The sequence below is a fragment of the Ictalurus punctatus genome, chromosome 24 (genome assembly GCF_001660625.3).
Source record: "Ictalurus punctatus breed USDA103 chromosome 24, Coco_2.0, whole genome shotgun sequence".
NCBI classification, from domain to species: Eukaryota; Metazoa; Chordata; class Actinopteri; order Siluriformes; family Ictaluridae; genus Ictalurus; species Ictalurus punctatus.
In genome coordinates, this window is record NC_030439.2 from 4,952,661 (window position 1) to 4,975,060 (window position 22,400).

At 40.2% G+C, this 22,400-nt stretch overlaps 1 protein-coding gene across 2 annotated transcripts; it reads left to right on the forward strand.

Moving 5' to 3' along the window:
• Positions 1–20,582, forward strand: grinaa (glutamate receptor, ionotropic, N-methyl D-aspartate-associated protein 1a (glutamate binding)). 2 transcript variants are annotated; one of them, XM_017454783.3, is made up of 7 exons: positions 1–141; positions 11,139–11,500; positions 13,217–13,329; positions 15,829–16,029; positions 16,762–16,890; positions 17,133–17,276; positions 18,595–20,582. In XM_017454783.3, the coding sequence occupies exons 2-7, from the start codon at positions 11,164–11,166 to the stop codon at positions 18,742–18,744; spliced, it is 1,074 nt and encodes a 357-aa protein (XP_017310272.1). In that variant the 5' UTR covers positions 1–141; positions 11,139–11,163; the 3' UTR covers positions 18,745–20,582. The 2 variants fall into 2 exon arrangements, with proteins under 2 accessions (XP_017310272.1, XP_053531293.1); XM_053675318.1 differs by lacking the exon at positions 1–141 and adding an exon at positions 5,525–5,733.
• The last annotated feature ends 1,818 nt before the right edge of the window (positions 20,583–22,400 follow it).

Sequence of the window (22,400 nt, forward strand, 5' to 3'; positions counted from 1 at the left end):
GAGGAGGAGGAGTAAGTGAAGGGGAGGAGACATCAGCTACAGACCCCCAGTGTACAAACCTAGCCGCGCACGGACTTCCACAGCAGCCGTATTATTGTCATTTTATCAATAAAACCATTCCTGCGCGTCACAGTAAACAAGGTAAGTCTCTTTGTTTGTTTGTATTTATCAGACACGTGAAGAAAACAATAAAATAACGTTCGCCGTTAGTGTCGGGGTTTCAGCTACGCAGTGGTGTTTAGACAGCACGCACTAAAGCAAAACCGAGCCGTTTTGAGTTGGACTTCTGAGGGTTTGACGCGGTGTTTGTTACCGCACGCTAAACGTCGTGTCACGGTGGGATGGCACGCGGCCATCTCGAGCCTCTGCGTTACTCACGCGCTCAGCTGGATGTAGAGGATGAGGAGGAGGATGTTAATGCGCGCGCTAAGGTAGCATCCCAAATGGCACCATGTCAGATATGTAGTGCACTAAAAAGTGGCGTATAGACTCCCTTGCTTTACACCGATATGTAGTGCACGTGTGTAGGCAGTAGAGGGTTATTTGGGGCTTCGTTTTAAACCCTAACGACAGCAGGCCAAGCTTTTAGGAGATTATATTCTTCTCTGCGACTTTAGTCTAACGCCACAACAACCGCCATAATGAACAGACAGGCATTACTGACATTAACCTCAATATGTTTGTAAATGAAACAAGCTCGAAACGGAGTGTTGAATAAACACTGAATTCCACTGGTCAAACTTCTAGTGCGCTTTATTATGGCTTCATCTCCAACCTACTGTACTTCTGTGTCCACTTACCTGAAGGTATAAATGTGCAACACAGCTATCAATTACTTTACTGCTGACATCCAGTAATGATCAATCATTAATCCTGGTCATTAGACACTTCTGATTTATTTATCAGCTAAATACTCCAGTATGATAGGTCTAGTCATGTATGGCTTCGGTTGAGGCCAGTCCTGCTCAATGAGTATTGAGATCATTGATAAATGATCAATATATACTGGGTTTTTCCCCAACACCACCTTCATCTACCTACCTCGCTCGTCATTGTTTGGGCCAGCTCATCAAATCATCCCCTACGTTCTGGCACATTCTGCTGCATCATACTCCAGTTCATTTGCGCTGCCAGGAACTAAAACAAGACCTGTTTGTCTTGCTTCATTTTCTTAATGTGACCTCAAAGCATTAAAGTTATGCTTGGTGTATCAGTGCGGTTCTCCAAGAGAGTGTATTTGTGGGAATGAGTGAATTATCTTAATGTGTGTGTGTGTGTGTGTGTTTGTGGGTGGGATGGTGATTGGGTGAAAGGCTAAAATGTTGGTGACATTGAAGAAATTGACCATAATTTGAAATAACTGCTGTGTGAGGAGGGAAACAAGACAGGACATTAATCAGTGATGCTGTGAGACCTCTAAATTGATTACTTTCCTATAACCGCACACCTCAGAGTGTTTTATTTGCCAATGCTAACCATTTTATTTATTAACGGATTACGCAGCATCATTTTTGATTCATTTTTAGTTAGATGTATTGTTGTGAGACGTCCACGCAACCAGTTATTCCGGTTATCACCTACGTCAAAGCAGTCTCTTTTTTGCCCCTCAATATTAATAAGACCAAAAATAAATAAATTCAGCTTGTCATGTTCTTAGGAACCCACAGAACTTCCTGTGCTGGGAAACCTGACGATGACAGCTTTACTGCTAACTGTTACACAGCACTGAAGACTCCTCCCCAAATTGCTCAATAGATTTCTACTCTGAAAAAGCTTCACCATATCAGCAATTTCAACATATGGAGTCATCTGTCAAGTCACTGTGTTATGACATGTAACTATAGAAACAATGACGTCCCCATGAATTCATGGCTTGGAAGTGGAATCGTGGAAGTTTTAGTATGGCTATGTTAGTCTTAAGGTTATCTGGAAGCTAGTGTGCTTCAAACCTATGGCAAACCTCGCATTTAGAAGATACATGCTTTCAAACCTTAGTCTTTTTCTACCACCAGTACGGTTCAACAATTTCTATGACATCATTCTGGACATCACTTCAGGTTCTCATCAGATTTTCTGTCCAATGTGTGTCCCACCCCCAATATTATAAAAATCCATGGTACTAACTGTCAAGTACGGTTTAGCCCGGGCTGTGAGGTAAGCTAGACACTATTGGCTGTAATAAAAAAACGGAGAAGCCCCTCGATATGTCCCGTTCCGACTTCTTGTTTCAGTCGGAATTACATCGGTGCATCGAATAAAGCTGCACATTTCAAGGCACTTCAAGATAAACTCGTGATTTGTCTTGTGGCCAGAACTACTGTCACAGCTGTGCTGTTATAGAAAATCTATCAACACCTTCTGACTAATCAGAAAAAAGGACTCCGCAGTGTTGTGGTATAAATCGCAGTCATTGGACAAGGATGAGAACTTCTGTGCACTGGTTATTACACAGTGTTGCTGTTATCTTGTGTATGAATGGTAGTTCTGTGAGGACTGATCACTCATAAGTTCATTATATATCTTACCCATTTATATATATATGCTTTAGCTTTATATAAATGAGATGCCTGGTCCACAGATGATGTAATGGCATGTAAACGACTGCTTGAAGTGAATGTACTGTGTCATGTTTCTAAGTCATGCAAATATTTGTAAAAAATTGGGTCATTGGGCACGGTCAGTTGCTTTGCATGTTTCCGCCAGGTGTAGATCGGCATGGCAAATGGAGTTCCCAAAGATGAGTATTGTTACTCCCTGAGGGGAGGACATCAAATTTAAGTGTGAAACACACATTAAGTCCCTGCCCAGTAGACTGTGGGGGTTTCCTCCGGGTACTCCGGTTTCCTCCCCCAGTCCACAGATATGCATGGTAGGCTGATTGGCATTTCCAAAGTGTCCGTAGTGTATGAACGGGTGTGTGAATGTGTATGTGATTGTGCCCTGCTGGATGTGATGGATGGGCACCGTGTCCAGGATGTACCCCAGCTTGTGGCTGATGCTCCCTGGGATAGTCTCCAGGTTCGCCGTGACCCTGAAAAGGATAAGCGGTATAGAAGATGGATGGATGGACTGAATGTCCTGTTACACCCATGGAGTGCAGTGACCATGAACTCATTTTTGGGGATTCTTTTAATTCGCAGGGTTTTATTACTGAATACATTGCTCCTGAATCTACCAAAAATGTGACACTTTGTGTAACTGTGTAAAAGGAGAGGCATTATACTTTAGAAGGTTAAGGGTCATGACTGGTTCAGACATTTGTGAATTGTCAGTCTGACTGACTGTAGGTGTGTGCATATATTCCTGTTCTTTGTGAGCTAACTGATAGTTTGGGTGTCTAATGTCACCTCTTGTGTTCCCAGGTCGCTCACCCTTCCCTTAGCTCCGCCCGTCAGTTCGCTTCTGCTCTGGAGAGTCTCCTGCAAAATGTCCAACTTTTCCACAGTTGTAAAAGTTTAATCCTGGTCCATAGCCCTGGCGGCCGGGTCTTCCTCGTCTGCATGCTTTTGGTCTTCCTCTCCTCTCCATCTTTCTTTCCTTTGCCTCTCGTAGGAGCTTCTCCGTGTGGATTGCATACCTTTCCACTTGTGTGAGGTTTCTGGTGTCCCAGGCGATACATTGTTGTTTGACTATAGCGGCAATTTCTGGTTTCATAATTCTGTTTCTGAGATGTGCCTCCCATGCTGTGACGGCCGCCTGCCCATCTGCCAGCGCGTCGGGTTTCTTCAAGCCTGAGTTTGCGTCATGGATCTCAGTGAGCCGGGACAGGTACTGTGAAATAGTCTCTGAGTCTTGTTGTTTACACATCGCTGTCATGTCCAGACGCACAGGAAAGGTGTTCGTCAGTCTCTGCTGGAGCGCCGTGATTTGTACTCTGTACCTTGCGTTGACTTCATAATCCAACTGTGGATTGATCAGGTGGGCATCATTCTCTGGGAATTCACGTGAAACCTTGACCCAGTCCAAGGTTCGCCAGGAGCAGTCGTCGTAGATCATGAGTGGTGCGTGTGAATTCTCTGCAGAATATCTGAAGTTCATTCCCAAACTTTCGTCCTCCTACTTCGCGGAGAGAAGGCAGACATGTCATGCTGCCCCTGATGTCTTCCAAAGTCCAGGGTCTGTGAATTAGCATAGGGGCTCCTTCTCCCGCCACTAGAGGCCTCTAGCATTGGGGCATTTACCACGGCGTGCACTGTCCCTTCTCTGTCTGATTTTGTTGGTCTGAAGCCCTCAGGCAGCAGTGTTGTTGGTCCTTCACTTGGGATCTCGTGTGTAACGCCACCGATGAAGATAGTACGGCTGGCGCATAGTTCGGTGGGGGTTGTTGGCTTAGTTCTGACAGGTTCAGATAGAGTGGCGTAGGCTGGGCTACTTCATCGTGAGGAGGTGCCTCTGAAACTGCAGGTTCCTCACTCCTTACTGGCTGTGGGCGTCGCGGTGGGGCGGAGTCCAGGTCGGGATCGGCTTTCTGCAATTTAGCACACTGAGAAACAGATGAGGGCCCCGCCTGACATTTTTTTCTCTCTTTTATGTGCCTTGCTCTGCCATTCGGCAAATGCCTTCCAGTCAGCCAAAAACTGCACTTCGCTCTTTGTTTTAGGGGTCTCTCTCTCTCTCTCTCTCTCTCTCTCTCTCTCTCTCTCTCTCTCTCTCTCTCTCTCTCTCTCTCTCTCTCCTTTGTCTCCAAATTATGTTTCAGTTGTTCTAACTGTCCGAGGCTAAAACTACCTTTTTCTGGAAAAGCATATTCTTTATCCCATACATCATATTGATTCAAACATCCTTCCCCATAATTCACACGCATAAACATGATATTAGGATCAACATACGAGCACCCTGTCACAGGATGTGCTTTGCTATATGTTTTTCCAATATTTTATTTTATTTTATTTTTATTGTTACAACTTCTATAACTTTCAAAGTTTTAATCAATTTAGCGTGCTATGAAAATCAAGTGAATATGCATTCTCGTGCACAGACAGAAAAGGTTAAAAATGTGTGCCAAATCTCTAGATATTCAATTAATCGTATAACCTATAGGTTCAATAGAGCAAACCTTAAGAATGTAAGAGTTTACCTGTGAGGGCGAGTCCACATACAACAATTTGGTAGGACTTACAGTTTTCTCTTCCGTTCTTAAAAAAAAAAAAAAAATTTTATTATTAATTGCCATTTGATAATAATCCACCGTAAAAATACTGCGCCTCTTGTACTTCTTAATAAGTACTCTCTTTACTTATTCATTGCTTGAACCGGACTCTTTCCGTTAGCAAATATTTTTACCGTTATCTCTCTCTATATATATACCCATCAGTATATGCCTTCGTTTTGAAGCTGTGATCTAAGAAACACCGATATCTCTGCCGTCGCAGAGGCGAAGTTCCTGGAACGTCTTATAAGAAATCGCTCCATGTAATTCTTCTCTCAATGTAATACGCGCATTTCTTATATCATTGACTCCCTTCCATACAGACAGCAATACACAATGACTTCATAAAATTCTAATTCTAAATTCCTGAAGATTTCTACCAGTCAGTGGTAAGGCTGCACCAGTGTTTCACTCTGCACAGCAAAGGCAAACCGCTTTCGTGTCAACACAGTCTTCAGTCTTTTCCATGAACGTCCTCCGGTTTGCTTGTTGTCCAGAAAAGCTATAAAGACTCACGCAGCCCAGCCAGGAGACGCCAAATTGTCGTGGAAGTTAGACAACACTCGAAGCCTCGTCCTCTGAAGGTAAAAAGGTTTATTACAGAAAGATGGATAATACAGGATAGAATAATGAGAGCGATCTGAAGCCCTTGTACTAAACCACTACTATATATATGAAACGCAGAGCATGACATAATTCTGTGTACCGATAAGAAGCAGTTTGAGGCAGTTCAAACAGGCTTTGTTTTAGGGTCTTGGAAGATGTTTAGACGAACCTTGAACAGAAGAACATGTTTGTGTCTCTGTAAGCAGATAAACATTCTGTGCTGATCTCAGTGACGTGACATGACATGGCCTTCTTAGGCGTTATCCTCTGATAAGAATGAAACGGAACAAGAACAAAACTATTACAAAGTAAAAATGAGTAATTTCCCTCACACTGTTTATGACTGACCTCCTGATTAAAGCTTAAACAAAAAAGAGATTGGTATTTGGATTGGTTTCGGTCGTAAAAATCCTGATCAGAGCATCCCTAATGAACACCATTAAACTAAAGCGCTTTGCATCTGACGGGTAAGTGAACTCACCCAATCACATCCTATATAAGATTACTCAGATATCTACACAATATACACAGAGCGGTTCGAGAACTGACTCCAGCCCAGAACCATGACAGTGGAAAATGTCTAATAGTGTAGCTTTAAATATATTTAAGAGGAGCAGACTTCAAACACTGAACATTGATGTTTATTGTATTTGTTTACAAGGTGGAACAGGTTAACGGTTGTTTTTTTGCATACAGTCTGTAAAATTAACTGAAAATATTACATTTAGTTTATCGCAAGGTAAATTAATGTGTCATGGCGCACACTATGTTCCTAAATTCTGTCATAACTGACAAGCTCAAGTTTTCTCATGCCTACCTGTGTGTTATATTGTGGCACATTATTGTTACCATCTCTAAACATAAATAAATAAATAAATAAAAAACTTCAACGGTGCTCCTAAATTTTTGTAATTATTATCAAAGAAATTGTCTTGCGTCTCTCCTCCTGTAAACACTGTTATCGCCTTTTCTGCATTCGCCTGAATTGTTTTCATTTGGTTGAATATTGTTATATTTGATGCATATTTTCATTTGGTTGATGGTATTTTTATTTTTACTTATCCTATATTTTGGGTACAATTTTATTGATATTTTCCTTCTACGAGATGATGCACTTTAAGGATCAGTCTAACTTGATGCAAAGATTTGTACATTAGCAGGAATGTAGCACAACATGGAGGTGAAAGCAGCGGTCTGTTTATTTAAATGTGTGAGTGCAATAAAAATACGTCATCCCTAAAATCGTGATAAATGTTCGAGATCTCAATATCGATCAAAATAATCGTGATTAAAATTTTGGCCATAATCGTGCAGCCCTAACATGGAGCTCACTCTGTGCACAGGGGTATTGTCATCCTGGAACAGGTTTGAACAACTTTTAAAGCTACAGCATACAAAGACATCCTATACAATTGTGTTCTTCCAACTTTGGAGCCAATTCCAGGGAACCGCACATCTCCGTTTTCGCAAATCCATTATTCCATCTGTGTTCTCTACAGTTGGGAAATCATAGGCTTCAGTGTTTACCACCAACTACTATACAGATGTTATGATAGTTATGTATGACAGTTATGTTTCAGCATAAGCAGTCAGTCAGTGAGCGACTCTTCTAGGTTGACTTGACTGTGGTGTGGCAAAATATTGATTCTGTAGTAACATATTAGTGAATCTTCTTATCATTAGACAGTTATAGAATGATTAGATGATTAAAAAAATCTGAGCACCAATCGGTCACACAGCTGAGGTCTGTTTTTCCTCAGAGCTGATATCAAGCTGAAGGAGTACAGATAGGGCCTTATCCACATAGTTCTGTGTGTGTGTATGTGAGTGTGTGACAGGGTGGAAGAGAGGTAACGGTGTAGAAAGCTTGCGCCGTCAGCGTTCTGAAAAGGCTGTCGGCTCATGATGGCGACCACAGATAACCTTGTTTATCCGCAACGAAAACTCATTTCTGTTCCTTATTTAGCATGTTTGCATCCATAGCAAAGCAGTAAGAAAACGACACTGGTAGTACTTAAGATTTCTGAGAAAACTATATTCATTGGACCACACAAGTCTAGCCGAGGTTGAACTCTGTAGAAGATTCACTTCTGACATGAATGTGAAAAAGTATGCAAACATGAAGTCAGATTAGCATTTTGCATAAGTCATAAATCATATTCCCAACAAGGTACGGTCTAAAACTGGAATTGATTTGTTTGATGTCTGACGCTGATGAAAAATAATCAACCAAATCTAATTTCTACTGTTTGAGGACTCTCTTAACACTAATTTGGTGTTAAATAAATAAAGCCGTAAATATAATGATCTACTTTTTCTTGTTTAAAATTTGGTCTGTTATTTGGATGTGAGAATCACAGTGGAATTTCAGTGCGTCATGTGAATTTGAATGGAGAGATTAGAAAGCAGGAGACTGAAAACAACCAGTCACTGTACACAGTTCTGGATGAAAGTGAAGTAATCCACATGGGATTTGGCGTTCAGTGGAATTGGAGCAGTGTCGCCTAATACTGCTTTTCATCATTTACATAATGTAACAAAGAAAGTGACTATTTCTGAAAATGCATGATAAATTGATTTTCCCCAAACACAGCAGTACAGGACTAAGGGACTAAGCAGTACAGTTTGTGTTCTTTCGAAACCTAACTGTAAATGTAGTTTCCTTCAGTTTGTACCGAAGGCCCAAGTAAAGTGTCACACTGCATTCAGTCGCTGAGTTCACGGTGTCCATGGCTACCTTTCTTCCCCTCTCCATTCGTCTCAAAACCCGAATTTCTAAGAAAGCAATACTTGTACCTAAAGTGTCTTTTGTCCTCCTTTGCCATTAGAGGCAACTTGCTGGTGGTCAGGACACAAAAATGCCTAGCCTATCAGCAGTCTAATATTGCACTTGAAGATATCAGCATGTCACAGACTATAGAGAAACCATTCAGTCTTTTTCACCTTTAGTTGCTGTACTCTGGCTATGTTTACACAAGTCACAGCATGGCACCATGGATTAAAAAGGAATCGGTGCCCTTGCAGTTTCACAGGATATTTTTCTATCGAGATTTTCTTCTCCTTCACGGCATTCACGGCAGTGTCCTAAAATCATGTGCTGACCATTTAGCAGAGTTATACAGATGTACTCAGCATGTCACTCGGTCTGTATGTGATCCCCACTTGCTTTAAGAAGGCCACCATTGTGCTGGTCCCTGAGAAGTTACAGCCACATGGAAATAACCTCTATTGTTGTACCAAAATTCCCACCAAGATTGTCACTAAGCTACAGGACCTGGGTCTGGACAGCCATCTGTGCACCTGGATCCTGAACCTTCTGACGGGTAGGCCACAGATGGTCCAAATTGGCAGCCTCACATCCTCCTCTCTCACCCTCAGTACAGGAGCTCCGCAAGGCTGGATGCTCAGCCCCCTTCTGTCCTCCTTTTTTATATATGACTGTGTAGCACAGCACACTTCAAATCGCATCCTTAAATTTGCAGACGGGCACCACCATTGTAGGTCTTATCTCGGATGCTGATGAAATGGAATACAGAAAAGAGGTCAAAGACCCCTGGCTTCTTGCTGCCCGGACAACAACCTCTCCCTGAACATCAGTAAAACATTGTGAGATCATTGTGGACTACAGGAAGAGACAGGTGGTTGAGCACGCCCTTATCCACATCAACAGAACAGAAGTGGATTGTTTGAGGAGGTTTTTAGGAGGCAGTTTTAAATTCCTTGCCGTCCACATTTCCAACGACTTCAAATGGTCCACACACATTCACACAGTGATGCGAACAGCCCGGCAGCATCTGTACTTCCTCACATCGTTGCACCATTGAGAACATTCTCAGTGGCTGCATCACAGCCTGGTATGGCAGCTGTTCCTTGGGTGACCACGGGGACCTACAGAGAGTGATGAAATCAGCTGAGCACAACATCAGCAGGAAATTGCCCTCTCTGCAGGACATTCACTTGAAACGGTGCATGAGTATGCCAAAAAGATCATCAAGGACAGCAGTCATGCTTGATCTTTCCATTGCTTTCATCTGCAAGGCACTACCGGGGCACCCAAATAGACTAAAAAAGTTGCTTTCCCTAAGCCATCAGACCCTTAACCAGTCAGTGACAACATAATTTGCATCTTTTCTGCATACCACTTTGTACATTGTACATTTAGTATGTACATTATCCACCCATATTTATATGGGTGTATATTTTGTGCATCTCGTATGTATTTCTGTGGATTTTCTGCATCCTGAAAAAATATTCTTTATTTTTTTGCCCTGGATATACTTGGTATTGCATTTAAATGTGCATATTTTGTTTAGTAGATCTTGCATATTATTATATATTATATATGTCCAATATTTGTCAATGGAGCTACCATTTCAGTGTGCAGTTTTCCGTGTCTCGTTTTGTCAAATTTTCCAACTGTGCAAATGACAACTGAAAGACTTTGTCTTCTGTTTACTGGAATGAGAGGATTTAGGAGCCACGTTTTTCTCATGGATTCTATGCAAACAAAAAATCGTGCTCCTAGTTCGTTAGAGGTAGAAGTATTCCTGCCTAATATCACTAAACCCTCGGGGAAGCACCAGTCGTAGTGGGTGGGATCACATTAATATTAATAAAATTGTGTGGAAAGACTTGCTGTCTGGATTATACGACTATTTAAAAAAAAAAAAAAAAAAAATTCTAAATATGTAGAACTTTTTCTGGACCAGCTTGTGAGTGCTTTTTATGATTACTTACTCCCACTGTGCATCTTCTGCTGCCGTTCTAGATTATGCTGTGTGGACAATATAAATATCATATATGAATTAATACGTTTCAGTAACAGCATTATATTTTGCACAGGAGTCTGACATACAGTAGAATGGTTTAGAGAATTTTTCCTCTATTAATGATACTTTTAAAAATCTAGAAAAGGTTATATACTACAGCTTTAAGGTTGTACAACTAAAGTCAGGTTTTGCCTGTAAGCTGTGTGTAAATCCCTATTTAAATTACTGTTGTGAGGAGATTGCACATGTCCCCTAAAATAACTTAACCTAATACCCTCAAGTAGCTTCCCTGCTAATGTATTCCTTCTTTCTGATGTTTATTAATGGTAGCAGTAGCAGATCATAGGTTATTTACTTGTTTGCCTTAATTATGGATTCACGGGAAGCACAGTTAAATGACCAAAGTTGCCAATGGACCTTTGGGATTTATGCCATAGTTGAAAAAGTTTATTATAGACAGCCAGCTGGCCTTATGTCAATAGAAATGATAGAATTTGGTCACTGCTGATTCTTTACTCCAGAGGGTTCATCTGTTAGAGCTTAAAACACTATGACGTTGCAATACTCATTTAACTTATTTACACTGTCTTTTATTTGTTGTTCATTTCCTGCAGCAAGGTCAGAGTTAGGAAAGGAGACATGTCACAAGAGAAGACTGGCTACCCTGTAATGGGGGAGGACAAACCCCTTCACAATAATGTATACGGCCCAACTCAGCCTGATGCGTTTGGGATGCCTCCACCCAACTACAGCCAGGCTCCAGGTGGACTTTCTTACCCAGCACCAGGACCGTATGGCCAGCCAGGTTTTCCCCAGGGGGCACCAGGGTTTGCTCCTGGACCATACCCTCAGGTGCCCTTCCCACAAATGCCATACCCTCAAGGCCCATATCCACAGGGGCCATATCCTCAAGGGCCATACACTCAGGGCCCCTACCAAGGGCCAGGACAGCCTGCTTTTGATGAAGGGCCCAATGGTGAGTAAGTTGTACTAAAATGGTCTACAAGAAATTTTCAGATACAGATGTTTTGGGTAACATGTAGGGTTTTCCGTTCATTCTTTATTTTATACAATAGTGGAAACATGGAGAAAGGTACTGCAAAAATATACCATAGATGTAGTTTGTATCTTCTACAGTATTGTTGGCATATCATTGATGTTTTACAGGGTGGTACAGTGTGGCAGTTTTGGTCTCATTTGTGTTAAAACATATTCTATGTGACAATACAGTGGTGCTTGATAGTTTGTAAACCCTTTAGAATTGTCTATATATCTGCATAAATATGACCTAAAACGACATCAGACAACATCATCATCAGTCCTAAAAGTAGATAAAGAGAACCCAGTTAAACAAATGAGACAAAAATATTAAACCTGTTCATTTATTTATTAAGGAAAATGATCCAATATTACATACCAATGAGTGGCAAAAGTATGTGAACCTTTAGGGTTAGTAGTTATAGAATTATTTAAAGAATAAACAACCACAGTTGTTTTCTGTGATCTTTAGGCCTTTTGGTGTTGCTGAGTGCCTTCTGTCTTTTTAAGAATGTACCAAATAGTTGATTTGGCCACACCTAATGTTTTTGTTATGTCTCTGATGGGTTTGTTTTGATTTTTCAGCCTAATTGAAGCTCTTTGGATTTCATATTGAGAGTTAACAGCAACAGATTTCAAACGCAAATGTCACACTTGAAATCAACTCTAGACCTTTTATCTACTTACTTGAAAGTGAAATCATGAGGGTATAGCACACATCTGGCCATGGAACACCTGAGCAGCCAGTTGTAATATTAATTTTGGTCCCTTAAATGGGGTGACTACATAAAACAGTGATGTGATTCCTACACTGTTCACTCAGTCGGGATGTAAATACCGTCAAATTAATGCTGAAAGTCCACACTTTGAGCTCATATTCTTTATTTTAATGCAGTCCCAATATACTGTGGTAGACAGCTAAAGTAACAACCACTGTATCAATGTCCAAATATGTATGGACCAAACGATTGAATAATAACCCCCCCCTAAATGTATGCTACAAAACTTTCCAACTTTCCTTTGTGCTGCTGAACCTATTAGCCTGCTAGCATCAGCACTAGCACTGAAGTAAGAATGCAATCCTGTTTTAGACTCCATATTTAGCTACTAAGAATTGTAAATACATCCCTTCGTGTAGATCTATGAACCAGTATCCTTATTTAGGGTGCCTACCTTTTGCATGTCATACTTTTTAAAAATTTATTTACTTATTTATTTTTAATTTCACTTCACACATTGCTACTAGACTATTTAGCCAGAATGGATTTCCGTTCATTTCTGATGTCATTTGCATGGTATTTGACTAGTTTGTAATTGATAGTCACTAACCTATGATTTTTCAATCATCACTTACATTCAGTGTTGCAGCAATTAGGAAGTGTTTCCCAGTTTCATTTAATGTTACAGCTTTCTGTGTTTTTTCTTTTTTTTGATTCTCTCACATTAGACATCATAGCAGTTTTGTGGTTGATATTACTGTGCACCTGAGTATTTAATCTCTCTTACTGGAGATACTCTTAATGATAAACGGTTTTACGTTTTTTGATAACATCATTTCAGTCAATTTACCTGCAATGTTTTCATGATAGGTTGTCACACAGCTGTCCAAAAATGAACTAAAGTTCAACTCTTTACTCACTCTTTACTTTGGCAGCTGCCGTGGGCAGTCCCGGGTATCATGGTGGAGATGGGCCTCCTTCATATTATGACAATGAGGAGTTTGCCAACTGGGAGGACAAGACTATTCGTCGGGCCTTCATCAGGAAGGTAAGATAGATGGATGGATGGATGGAATGATGGAAAGAAAGAAAGGAAGAACTTTACTGTCATTGCACAGTACAGGTATTCAGCAATGAAATGCCGTTTAGCATCTACCAGAATATGTGTGTGTGTGTGTGTATGTGTATATGTGTGTGTGTGTGTGTGTGTGTGTAATATATATATATATATATATATATATATATATATATATATATATATATATAAACAGTAAATAACAAGGCTTTGGGAAGTGGAAATGTGCAGTAGCTATTGAGTAAATAACAGTATGATAAATTGCACTGTTATAATAGAGACACTCTAATAGGTATATATATATATATATATATATATATATATATATATATATATATATATATATATATATATATATATATAATATGCAAGTATTAGTCATAAATATATGTAAGAGATATGTACACAGTAGATTATGCATGGATGAGTATGTAAGTATATACAGATAATAAACAATCCCCTCGGAAACTTGGAACAGCAAGACCAAATCTACTCTTTTCACTATGCATTGAAGACAGTTGGGTTTGAGATCAAAAGATGAATATGAGACAATAGATCAGAATTTCAGCTTTCATTTCATTGATATTGTCATCTAGATGTGTTAAACAGCATAAAACATAGAACCTTTTGTTTGAACCCACCCATTTTTTTCAAGTAATCAAAATATTGGAACATGTGACTGATAGGTGTTTCTTGTCGCCCAGGTGTGCCCTGTTAAATTGATTGAATTAATAGCACTGAATGTCTACTCAGACATAGGTTTTGCCTGTAAAGACTGCATTTGTTGTTAAAAAGGATAAACCAACATGAAGACCAGAGAGCTGTCTATGGGAGAAAAGCAAGCCATTTTGAAGTTGAGAAAGAGGGAAACTCGGTCAGAGCCATTGCATAAGCATTGGGCATATCCAGTACAACAATTTGTAAAGAAACCGCTGGTGTACTAACAACCAGACATTGAACAGGTCGGCCAAGGAAAACAACAGCAGTTGATGACAGAAACATTATGAGAGCTGTGAAGAAAAATCCGAAAACAACTTAGTGACATCACTGACAACCTTCACAGGGCAGGAGTGAAGGTACCACAATCCACCATTCGAAGAAGACTTCAAGTGCAGAAATATAGGGGCCATGCCACAAGATGCAAACCACTCATCAGCTGTAAGAATCAGATGAACAGAATGGAATTAGCAAAGAACTACAGAGACGAGCCACAGAAGATCTGGCACCAAGATTAACCTCTACCGAAGTGACTGAAAGGCAAAAGTGTGCAGAAAGAAAAGATCTGCCTCATGATCCAAAAAACATACAAGCTCATCAGTCAAGCATGGTGGAGGTAGTGTCATGGCTTGGGCTTGCATGGCTGCTTCTGGAACATACTCACTAATCTTTATTGATGATGTAACTCATGATGGTAGCAGCAGAATGAATTCAGTAGTTTACATGAACATTTTGTCTTCAAAAGACTTTATCAGGGGGAAAAAGTGAAAGGTTTTAGACTCTTCAAGTCAATCACCAGACCTTAACCCAGTTGAGCAGCATTTCACCTCCTGAAGAGGAGACTGAGGGAGAAGCCCCCCTGAAACAAATATCAACTGAAAGAGGCTGCAGTAAAAACCTGGAGAAGCAACACAAAAGAAGAAACCAACAGTTTGGTGATGTCGGTGTGTCACAGGCTTGATGCAGTTATTGCAAGTAAGGGATATTTAACCAAATATTAAATGTTATTTACTTTACTTCAAGACTCATCTGTTCCTATACTTTTGCTCATATTACATTGGGTGGTCTGATACAAAAGGTTCTATGTTTTATGTTGTTTAACACCTCTAGATGTAAATACCAGGAAATAAAAGCTGAAATCCTAAACTCTCGTCTCATATCCATCTTTTGATCTCAAACCCTTTGGTGTATAGCACAAACAAATGAATTGGCCTCGCCCTTCCGATAGTTTCGGAGGGGACTGTAGAGATACCCCACGGTATATACTATGAATCTACAATTATGTAAAGATAATACAGAATATACAGTACAGAATAGCACTGCAGGATGATTACAGGCAGTAAAACATTAGTGGCCTAATTAGTGGCTAGTTCAGCAGGGTAATGGTAGTGGAGAAGAAACTGGCCCTGAGCCTGCTGGTTCTGGTGCAAATGTTCCAGTATCTCCTCCTGGAACAGTTTGTGACTGGGATGTGAGGTGTCCCTGATGATGTTGCGTGCTCTACGCAGACATCTAGTGTGGTAGAAATGTTTGATGGCTGGAAGTTGGGCACCAATGATGTGTTGGGTGGTTTTCATCACCCTTTGCAGGGCTTTCTTTTTTATTCCGCTTCCAAGAGTCCAAAGAGGGACTTGTTCAGAGGTGTATCCTGACTGCAGTCAGCAGTCATAGCAGTCAGATGATTGTAGAGGCAGTGTTTTTTGATGTTATGTCTCCAGCTTTCTCTGACCTTTTGTGCTTTATTATCATTCTCAGGTGTTCATGGTCTTAACTGTACAGCTGATGGCGACGTTCTCCTTCGTTGCCGTCTTCACCTTTGCAGATGATGTAAAGCTATTTGTACAACAAAATCGGTGGATGTACATTGCATCCTATGTAGTCTTCTTCATTTCTCTCATCGCGCTCAGCTGCTGTGGAGAATTCCGACGCAAACACCCCTGGAATTTGGTGGCACTGGTAGGGATAGTTCAAGCCTGATCACACGAGACTGAAGATATATGGGTTTTTAAAACGTGACGAATTTTAAATAGTAAAAAAACAAAAAAAACAAACACACAATATGCAATCGCTGAATCTCTCCTGTAGAATGCACTGCTGCACTACTAGTTACTGTTTGATATACACTTACTGACCACTTTATTAGGAACACCTGAACACTTGCTTATTCATGCAGTTATCCACTCAGCCAATCATGTCGCAGCAGCACAATGCATAACATAATGCAGATACAAGTTAAGAGATTCAGTTAATGTTCACACTGGGCCGTTTCTAGGCATAGATAGGCGAACTAGGCGGTCGCTTAGGGCGCCACCAGCTTGGGGGTGCCAATGAGCACCCCAAAGCCATTGTCTGACTCAACCATCCACGAGAAAGATAGTATCAGGGGTGTAACCTGGCCTGGGCATTCAAGGCTGTAGCCGTGAAGAGTTTTATTTTAAAGCATGCCATTATCTGGTATCGCTGGTGATAGTGGGCGCTGCTGTTAGGAAGAGAGTTAGAGATGTAGAGGGCCGGGAACGTCAATGCTTACCTGTGAAGGGGGGGCACCAATAGGAATCTCGCCTAGGGTGCCAAAATGCCCAGAAACGGCCCTGTGTTCACATCAAACATCAGAAAGTGGAAAAATGTGTGAAACCTTGTTTTACCTTGTAGGGTAAAACCTTGTAAATCTCTCTCTCTATCTCTCAGTCTATTCTGACTCTCAGCCTGTCCTACATGGTGGGGATGATCGCCAGCTTCTATGACACAGACACAGTCATCATGGCAGTGGGCATCACAGTAGTAGTGTGCTTCACGGTGGTGCTTTTCTCCCTTCAGGTCAGCTTGCTACCTGTGCTTTCCTCTTGACAGCTCCTGTTCTTCACAGCGAGTCCCTCTGTATCTGACCTTTTTTTTTTTTTTCTTTTTTCTTTTTTTTTTTTTTAAAAACATCCCTTCATCTGTGTAAATACTATGGTTTGATTTTAAAGATCGAGTACATGTGTATTCAGCAAGTCCCTTTCATTTCGTCATATCTCTGATCATCTACCTGTTCTCTCTTCTCTCTCTACCTCTTCTAGAGCAAGTATGACTTCACTTCCTGCCGGGGTGTGCTCTTTGTGTGCCTCATCGTGCTCCTCGTTTTCGCCATCCTCTGCATGTTTATCCGTAACAAGATCCTGCACATCGTCTACGCCTCCCTGGGGGCTCTGCTCTTCACCTGTGTAAGTAGTAGGGCTGCAACTAACGCTTACTCTCATAATCGATTAATCGGCCGATCGTTTTTCCGATTAATGGGATGGCGGGCGGACGAACTTACAATATAATTTTTTCATTTATTTAAAATAAAATCCACAAACAGTTTCAAATATAAGCTTCAGACAAAAACTTTACATTAACACAACTGTGTGTACAATTTAAGGAAGGAGTCTCGGGTGTCAGTTATAGTTATCATTATTATTAAAAAAAGTGATTATGTTTGTTATAGCTGCTGCTGCGTCATTAGCGATAATGGGAACTAACTTCTTGCAGATTTTCCACAACATTAAATGTAACTATAAACAGCTAAAAAGCGTGATGTGTTATTGATTAATACGTCAAAAGTTGGAATCGTTGGCAAATCTTTGTTCTGTGAGAGAAATAGCCAGTCCATACAGGATTTCTTTTTGTGATTTTGCTGCAGCTTTTTTTTTCCCTTCGTAATTTGCGATACAGTTGCAGAGTTTTTTTTGTGCTTTTTTGCAGAAAACCACTGGATTTGGCGAAATTGCTGTTGCATGAAATAGTTTTGCACGCTCGTTCATAGTAATGTTTGTAGGAGTAATGTTTGTAGGTTCAATTCCATTTTTCAGTTGAATTTTATTTGTATAGTGCTTTTAACGATGGACATTATCACATAGCGGCTTTAATTTATCTATAAATTATCTATAAATATCTATAAATTATCTAATTAACCATAACATCTGGGCAAGCCAGATGTAACTGTGGTAAAGCAAAAATTCCTTGAGACAACATGAGGAAGAACCTCTGGTCAAAAGGGAACCCATCATTACCTTTGTGATACCGGATAGTATGATTATAAATATTTTTTCTTCTATAACTATATACTATATAGACAAAAAGTGCTAACTGTATTAACAGGAACTTATGAGCTTATAAGCAAGTTATGAGTATGAGCATCAGGTTCATTTCTGAATTCATTATAGTTTTAACTTAAAGTCTATTGTATCAAACTAAAGTTGTATCAAACTAAAACAAAAAAAACGTTATTAACTGTCCAATGATGGAGACTTGAGTGCAAAACTGTTCTTAGCAATTGTAGTCCTAAAGCTATCCAAGGAAGAAAATCCACAGCCACCTTTATGGTATCTGTGTGGAACCATCCACAGTAATCTCATGGAGATTACTCTGTTACTTCATTACTCGTTAATCTCATGGTGATCGTTAGGTTGTCTGTGCGGCCAGCCCGAGCAGCAGAGAGTGAATTTCAGAGTTATTTTTATGAGCAGACACAGCAACAAACATTTGTTTGTCTTTCCCCAGTTCCTTGCTGTAGACACTCAGCTTCTTCTAGGCAACAAGAAGCTGGCACTGAGCCCAGAGGAGTACATCTTTGCTTCTCTGAACCTCTACACTGACATCATCAACATCTTCCTCTATCTCCTGGCCCTCGTGGGACACGCCCGGGACTGAGCAAAAATAGATCAATTTTAAAAAAAAACAAACAAACAACAAAAAAACCCATCACTCACACAGTGATTACATTGCACTCGTTCTCTCATCTTGTCTCTCAGTATGTGTAGACCCTTCGTTCCATAATTCCCCCGGGTTTATCAGATATGCAGCGTGGCCAGACCAATAGCTCTATGCATCCAGCAGGCCTGGCGTGGATCACAGCAAAAGGAAGGGCGTATTTGTAAAACTTATTTATTTGAAAATCCATCATGTCGTCTGCTTGCTCGGCCCCTGAAACGGCTTCTGTGCATTCAGAAAAGGTACAGTGTAGTATGACTCACCAATCGTATCTAAGCAGCATGAACAGACATCTTTCTTCCCCTGACCCCTGCAAGCTTGGCTCTCTGCCTGATAATGCTAGCACTGCATTAACTGAGAGGAAGGAAAGCAGGAAGTTGGCAGAGAGAGCAGTGATGTATTGTGTAGAGAAACAGATCCTCAAAATGGGAAGCTAAATCAGTTCTGTTCACTCTGACCAGTCCATGTGCTGGTAAAGTCTGCATGGTAATCTAAAACAATGAAGAACGATAAAACTACTCACATCGGTCCCCTAATACCTGCATAAATGAAATAGCTGTAAATATTGATATGAAGATTCTCCACTCAGCTCAGAGCATGTCCATGTAAATGGCTGTGGGTGCAGCATGGAGAAACGTGTGACCACCTTTTAGGAAGCAAACACATATTAAGCACTCCAGAAGATCGTTCATTATTTATTACTAACCACATACTACCATATAACCTGTGTACTGTACATACTGTATATTTATACATGATGATAACTTATATGAAACAGGTTTTTTTTTCCTCAAAATGAAGGAAAGTGTAGTTGTGGCATCTGTGCTTTTTTGTATCATTTGAAAAGCGAATATTGAAAGTTCTATTAGCATTATTTCATACAATTATTTATTCCTCTTTTCCTCCCTTCATTTTTTTTTTTGGGATATGAATTATTATTTTTTTAAATGTGGTACAATTGTGTTTTATTTATTTAAACTAGCATGAAACACTTGCATAGTGGAATTATTCTTATTTTTCCCTTGTAAAGGGTGAGGGTAAATCCACAGTGTTGCATCTGTGTGGTTATTTATTAACTATTTATTACAGGTTACTGTAGCCTGCCGGACTGTGGATGGCGTGCTTGCGTTTCCTATTGGGCTCTGTTGTGCAATCCTCTGTACCACAGGCCAGCGTGATATGAGATTATTTAGGATCATTTCCAGTGTATCCATCCTGTCATGAATGACCAGGTGCAAATTGTGTTCCCAGGTCAGCACTTACTCTAGACAGGTGGATGAGTAATGCAGTCTGTTTTAACATTTAGAGCCCCTCGGTTATGTTGCTTATAAATAAGTACAATCTTTTTTGAGAGTGGAAACCGCCAGAAAGTTGTGTAAACTACAACGAACGCTATGTAAAAAAAAAAATAATAATAATAATAAATCTGTAAACGTACACAAATGAGTAATTTCCTAATTAGTACATTAGAACATGAATGAGTAATTGTGGCTTGAATGTGATTCAACAAACTCCTCTTGTCTCAGAGCAGTCAGTTCAGTGTAATATTACATGTTCCAGTTGCACGCGCCTTGCATGTAGAGATCTGGCACACTGGACTATTTCAAAGACGTTTGAAGATCATATTGAATTTTTATGTGCTGCAGCCCTGTTTTTTCTCATTTGATGAAGAGTTTTGTGTTTGTTTCTAACTCATGTTGAACTGTAGTTGGCTTTGTAGTTCTCTTTGCACTGTACATGACTGTTTGCATTTCATTAAAAGGGGTCAATCAAAAAAACGCGATGAAAAAGGACTTCTTGTTTGCTTTTCCAAGCTATACATTAGTAGGGAGTTTCTTTGTGCTGAATGCTAATCAACCTCAACAGTGCTGCTGATACACTCACAGCAGACATGCTGCGGTGTCCGTGTAACTGACTGTGATGTGCTGAGAATAGCCCACCACCTGAATAATGTCTGACCACTGGTGGTTCCTTTTCACTGATGGATCGAGTACAGAGGGCTTATAAATTGTGCTAATTGTCCATAGCAACACATATACAGTATGTTGTGGCACCAAAGCAGAGAGGCAAAAGTCATTTTTGCAAAATAACTTTCAAAAATATCTGTGGAATTGCAATCCATTTCATCTGATCTACAATCACATGATCACACAGAAGCATGTTCTATTTCAGCTAAATATAACGCCACAGCTTCTCATCCATTAAATAATGAAACTGGTGAAAGAATAATATTAATTAATGAATAGATTAATTCCTTCTTCAGTCAGTCTGTCATGGGACTGATTCATATTTTCATAGATTCACAGATCCGGCATGACTCAGGTTCAAACTTATTCTAAATAGATGCAAGGTTGACATGACTTCAGCGGCTCTTGTGAGAAAGAAAGGGTACAAATGAATCATGTTTCATAAAGGATCATTAGAATATTGTTTACCAAATGCTGAATTACAGATACATGTTATTAGGTTTATTTGTGCAGCCTGAATGAGTCATTATGTAGTGTGTACAAAAATGTGTTTCTTTATCAGTTTGTAATCATAATCCAATCCATGAAAATGGGCCTCTATTTTACAGGCAAACCTAGTAATGATATTACAGGTGCATCTCAAAAAATTTTAACATCGTGGAAAAATTTAATTTTTTCCGTAATTTAATTCAAAAAGTGGAACTTTTATATATTGTAGATTCATTACACATAAAGTGAAATATTTCAAGCCTTTTTTTGTTTTAATCTCGATGATTACGGCTTACGGCTCATGGAAATCAAAAATCCAGTATCTCAAAATATTAGAATAAAGAATTTATAATACAGAAACGTCGACCTGATGAAAAGGATGTTAATTTATGCGCTGATACTCGGTCGGGGTTTTAATCCTTTTGTATGAATGACTGCATGAATGCGGCGTGGCGTGGAGGCGATCAGCCTGTGGCACTGCTGAGGTGTTCTGGAAGCCCAGGTCGCTTTGATAGCGGCCTTCGGCTCGTCTGTATCGTCGGGTCTGGTGTCCCTCATAGATTCTCTATGGGGTTCGGGTCAGGAGAGTCGGCTGGACGATCAAACACAGTAACACCACGGTCAGTAAACCAGTTACTAGAAGTTTTGGCACTGTGGGCAGGTGCAGAGTCCTGCTGGAAAAGGAAATTATCATCTCCATAAAGCTCATCAGCAGATGAAGCATGAAGTTCTCTGAAATCTCCTGGTAGACGCTGCATCGACTCTCGACTCGAGAAAACACAGTGGACTGACACCAGCAGATGACACGACACCCCAAACCATCACTGACCGTGGAAACGTCACACTGGACTTCAAGCAGCTTGGATTCTGTTCCTCTCCACTCTTCCTCCAGACTCTGATTTGGATATCCATAGGTGACTTGGTCAGTCAATCAATCAATGTGTTTTGTGCTTATATACATTTTTTACAGTGATCTGATCCAGCCAGAAGCCCGTGCATTTTCAAAAAGCTGTGATCAATAGACAAAATAAATCAGTAGCTCTAAGATATACAGAATGTGAAATTTCCTAGTTGTGGGAGCTGAAATGAACAGGTAATTTAGGCTTTCTTGTAAACTAAAATACTGAATCTAATTAAACT

What these genes read in the sequence shown, in the direction of transcription:
- grinaa (XM_017454783.3), top strand. Translation starts at nt 11,164, where the DNA reads ATGTCACAAGAGAAGACTGGCTACCCTGTAATGGGGGAGGACAAACCC. An exon ending in TTTTGATGAAGGGCCCAATG is followed by an intron (nt 11,501 to 13,216) that starts GTGAGTAAGTTG and finishes TTACTTTGGCAG; the next exon opens with CTGCCGTGGGCAGTCCCGGG. An exon ending in TGGTGCTTTTCTCCCTTCAG is followed by an intron (nt 16,891 to 17,132) that starts GTCAGCTTGCTA and finishes TACCTCTTCTAG; the next exon opens with AGCAAGTATGACTTCACTTC.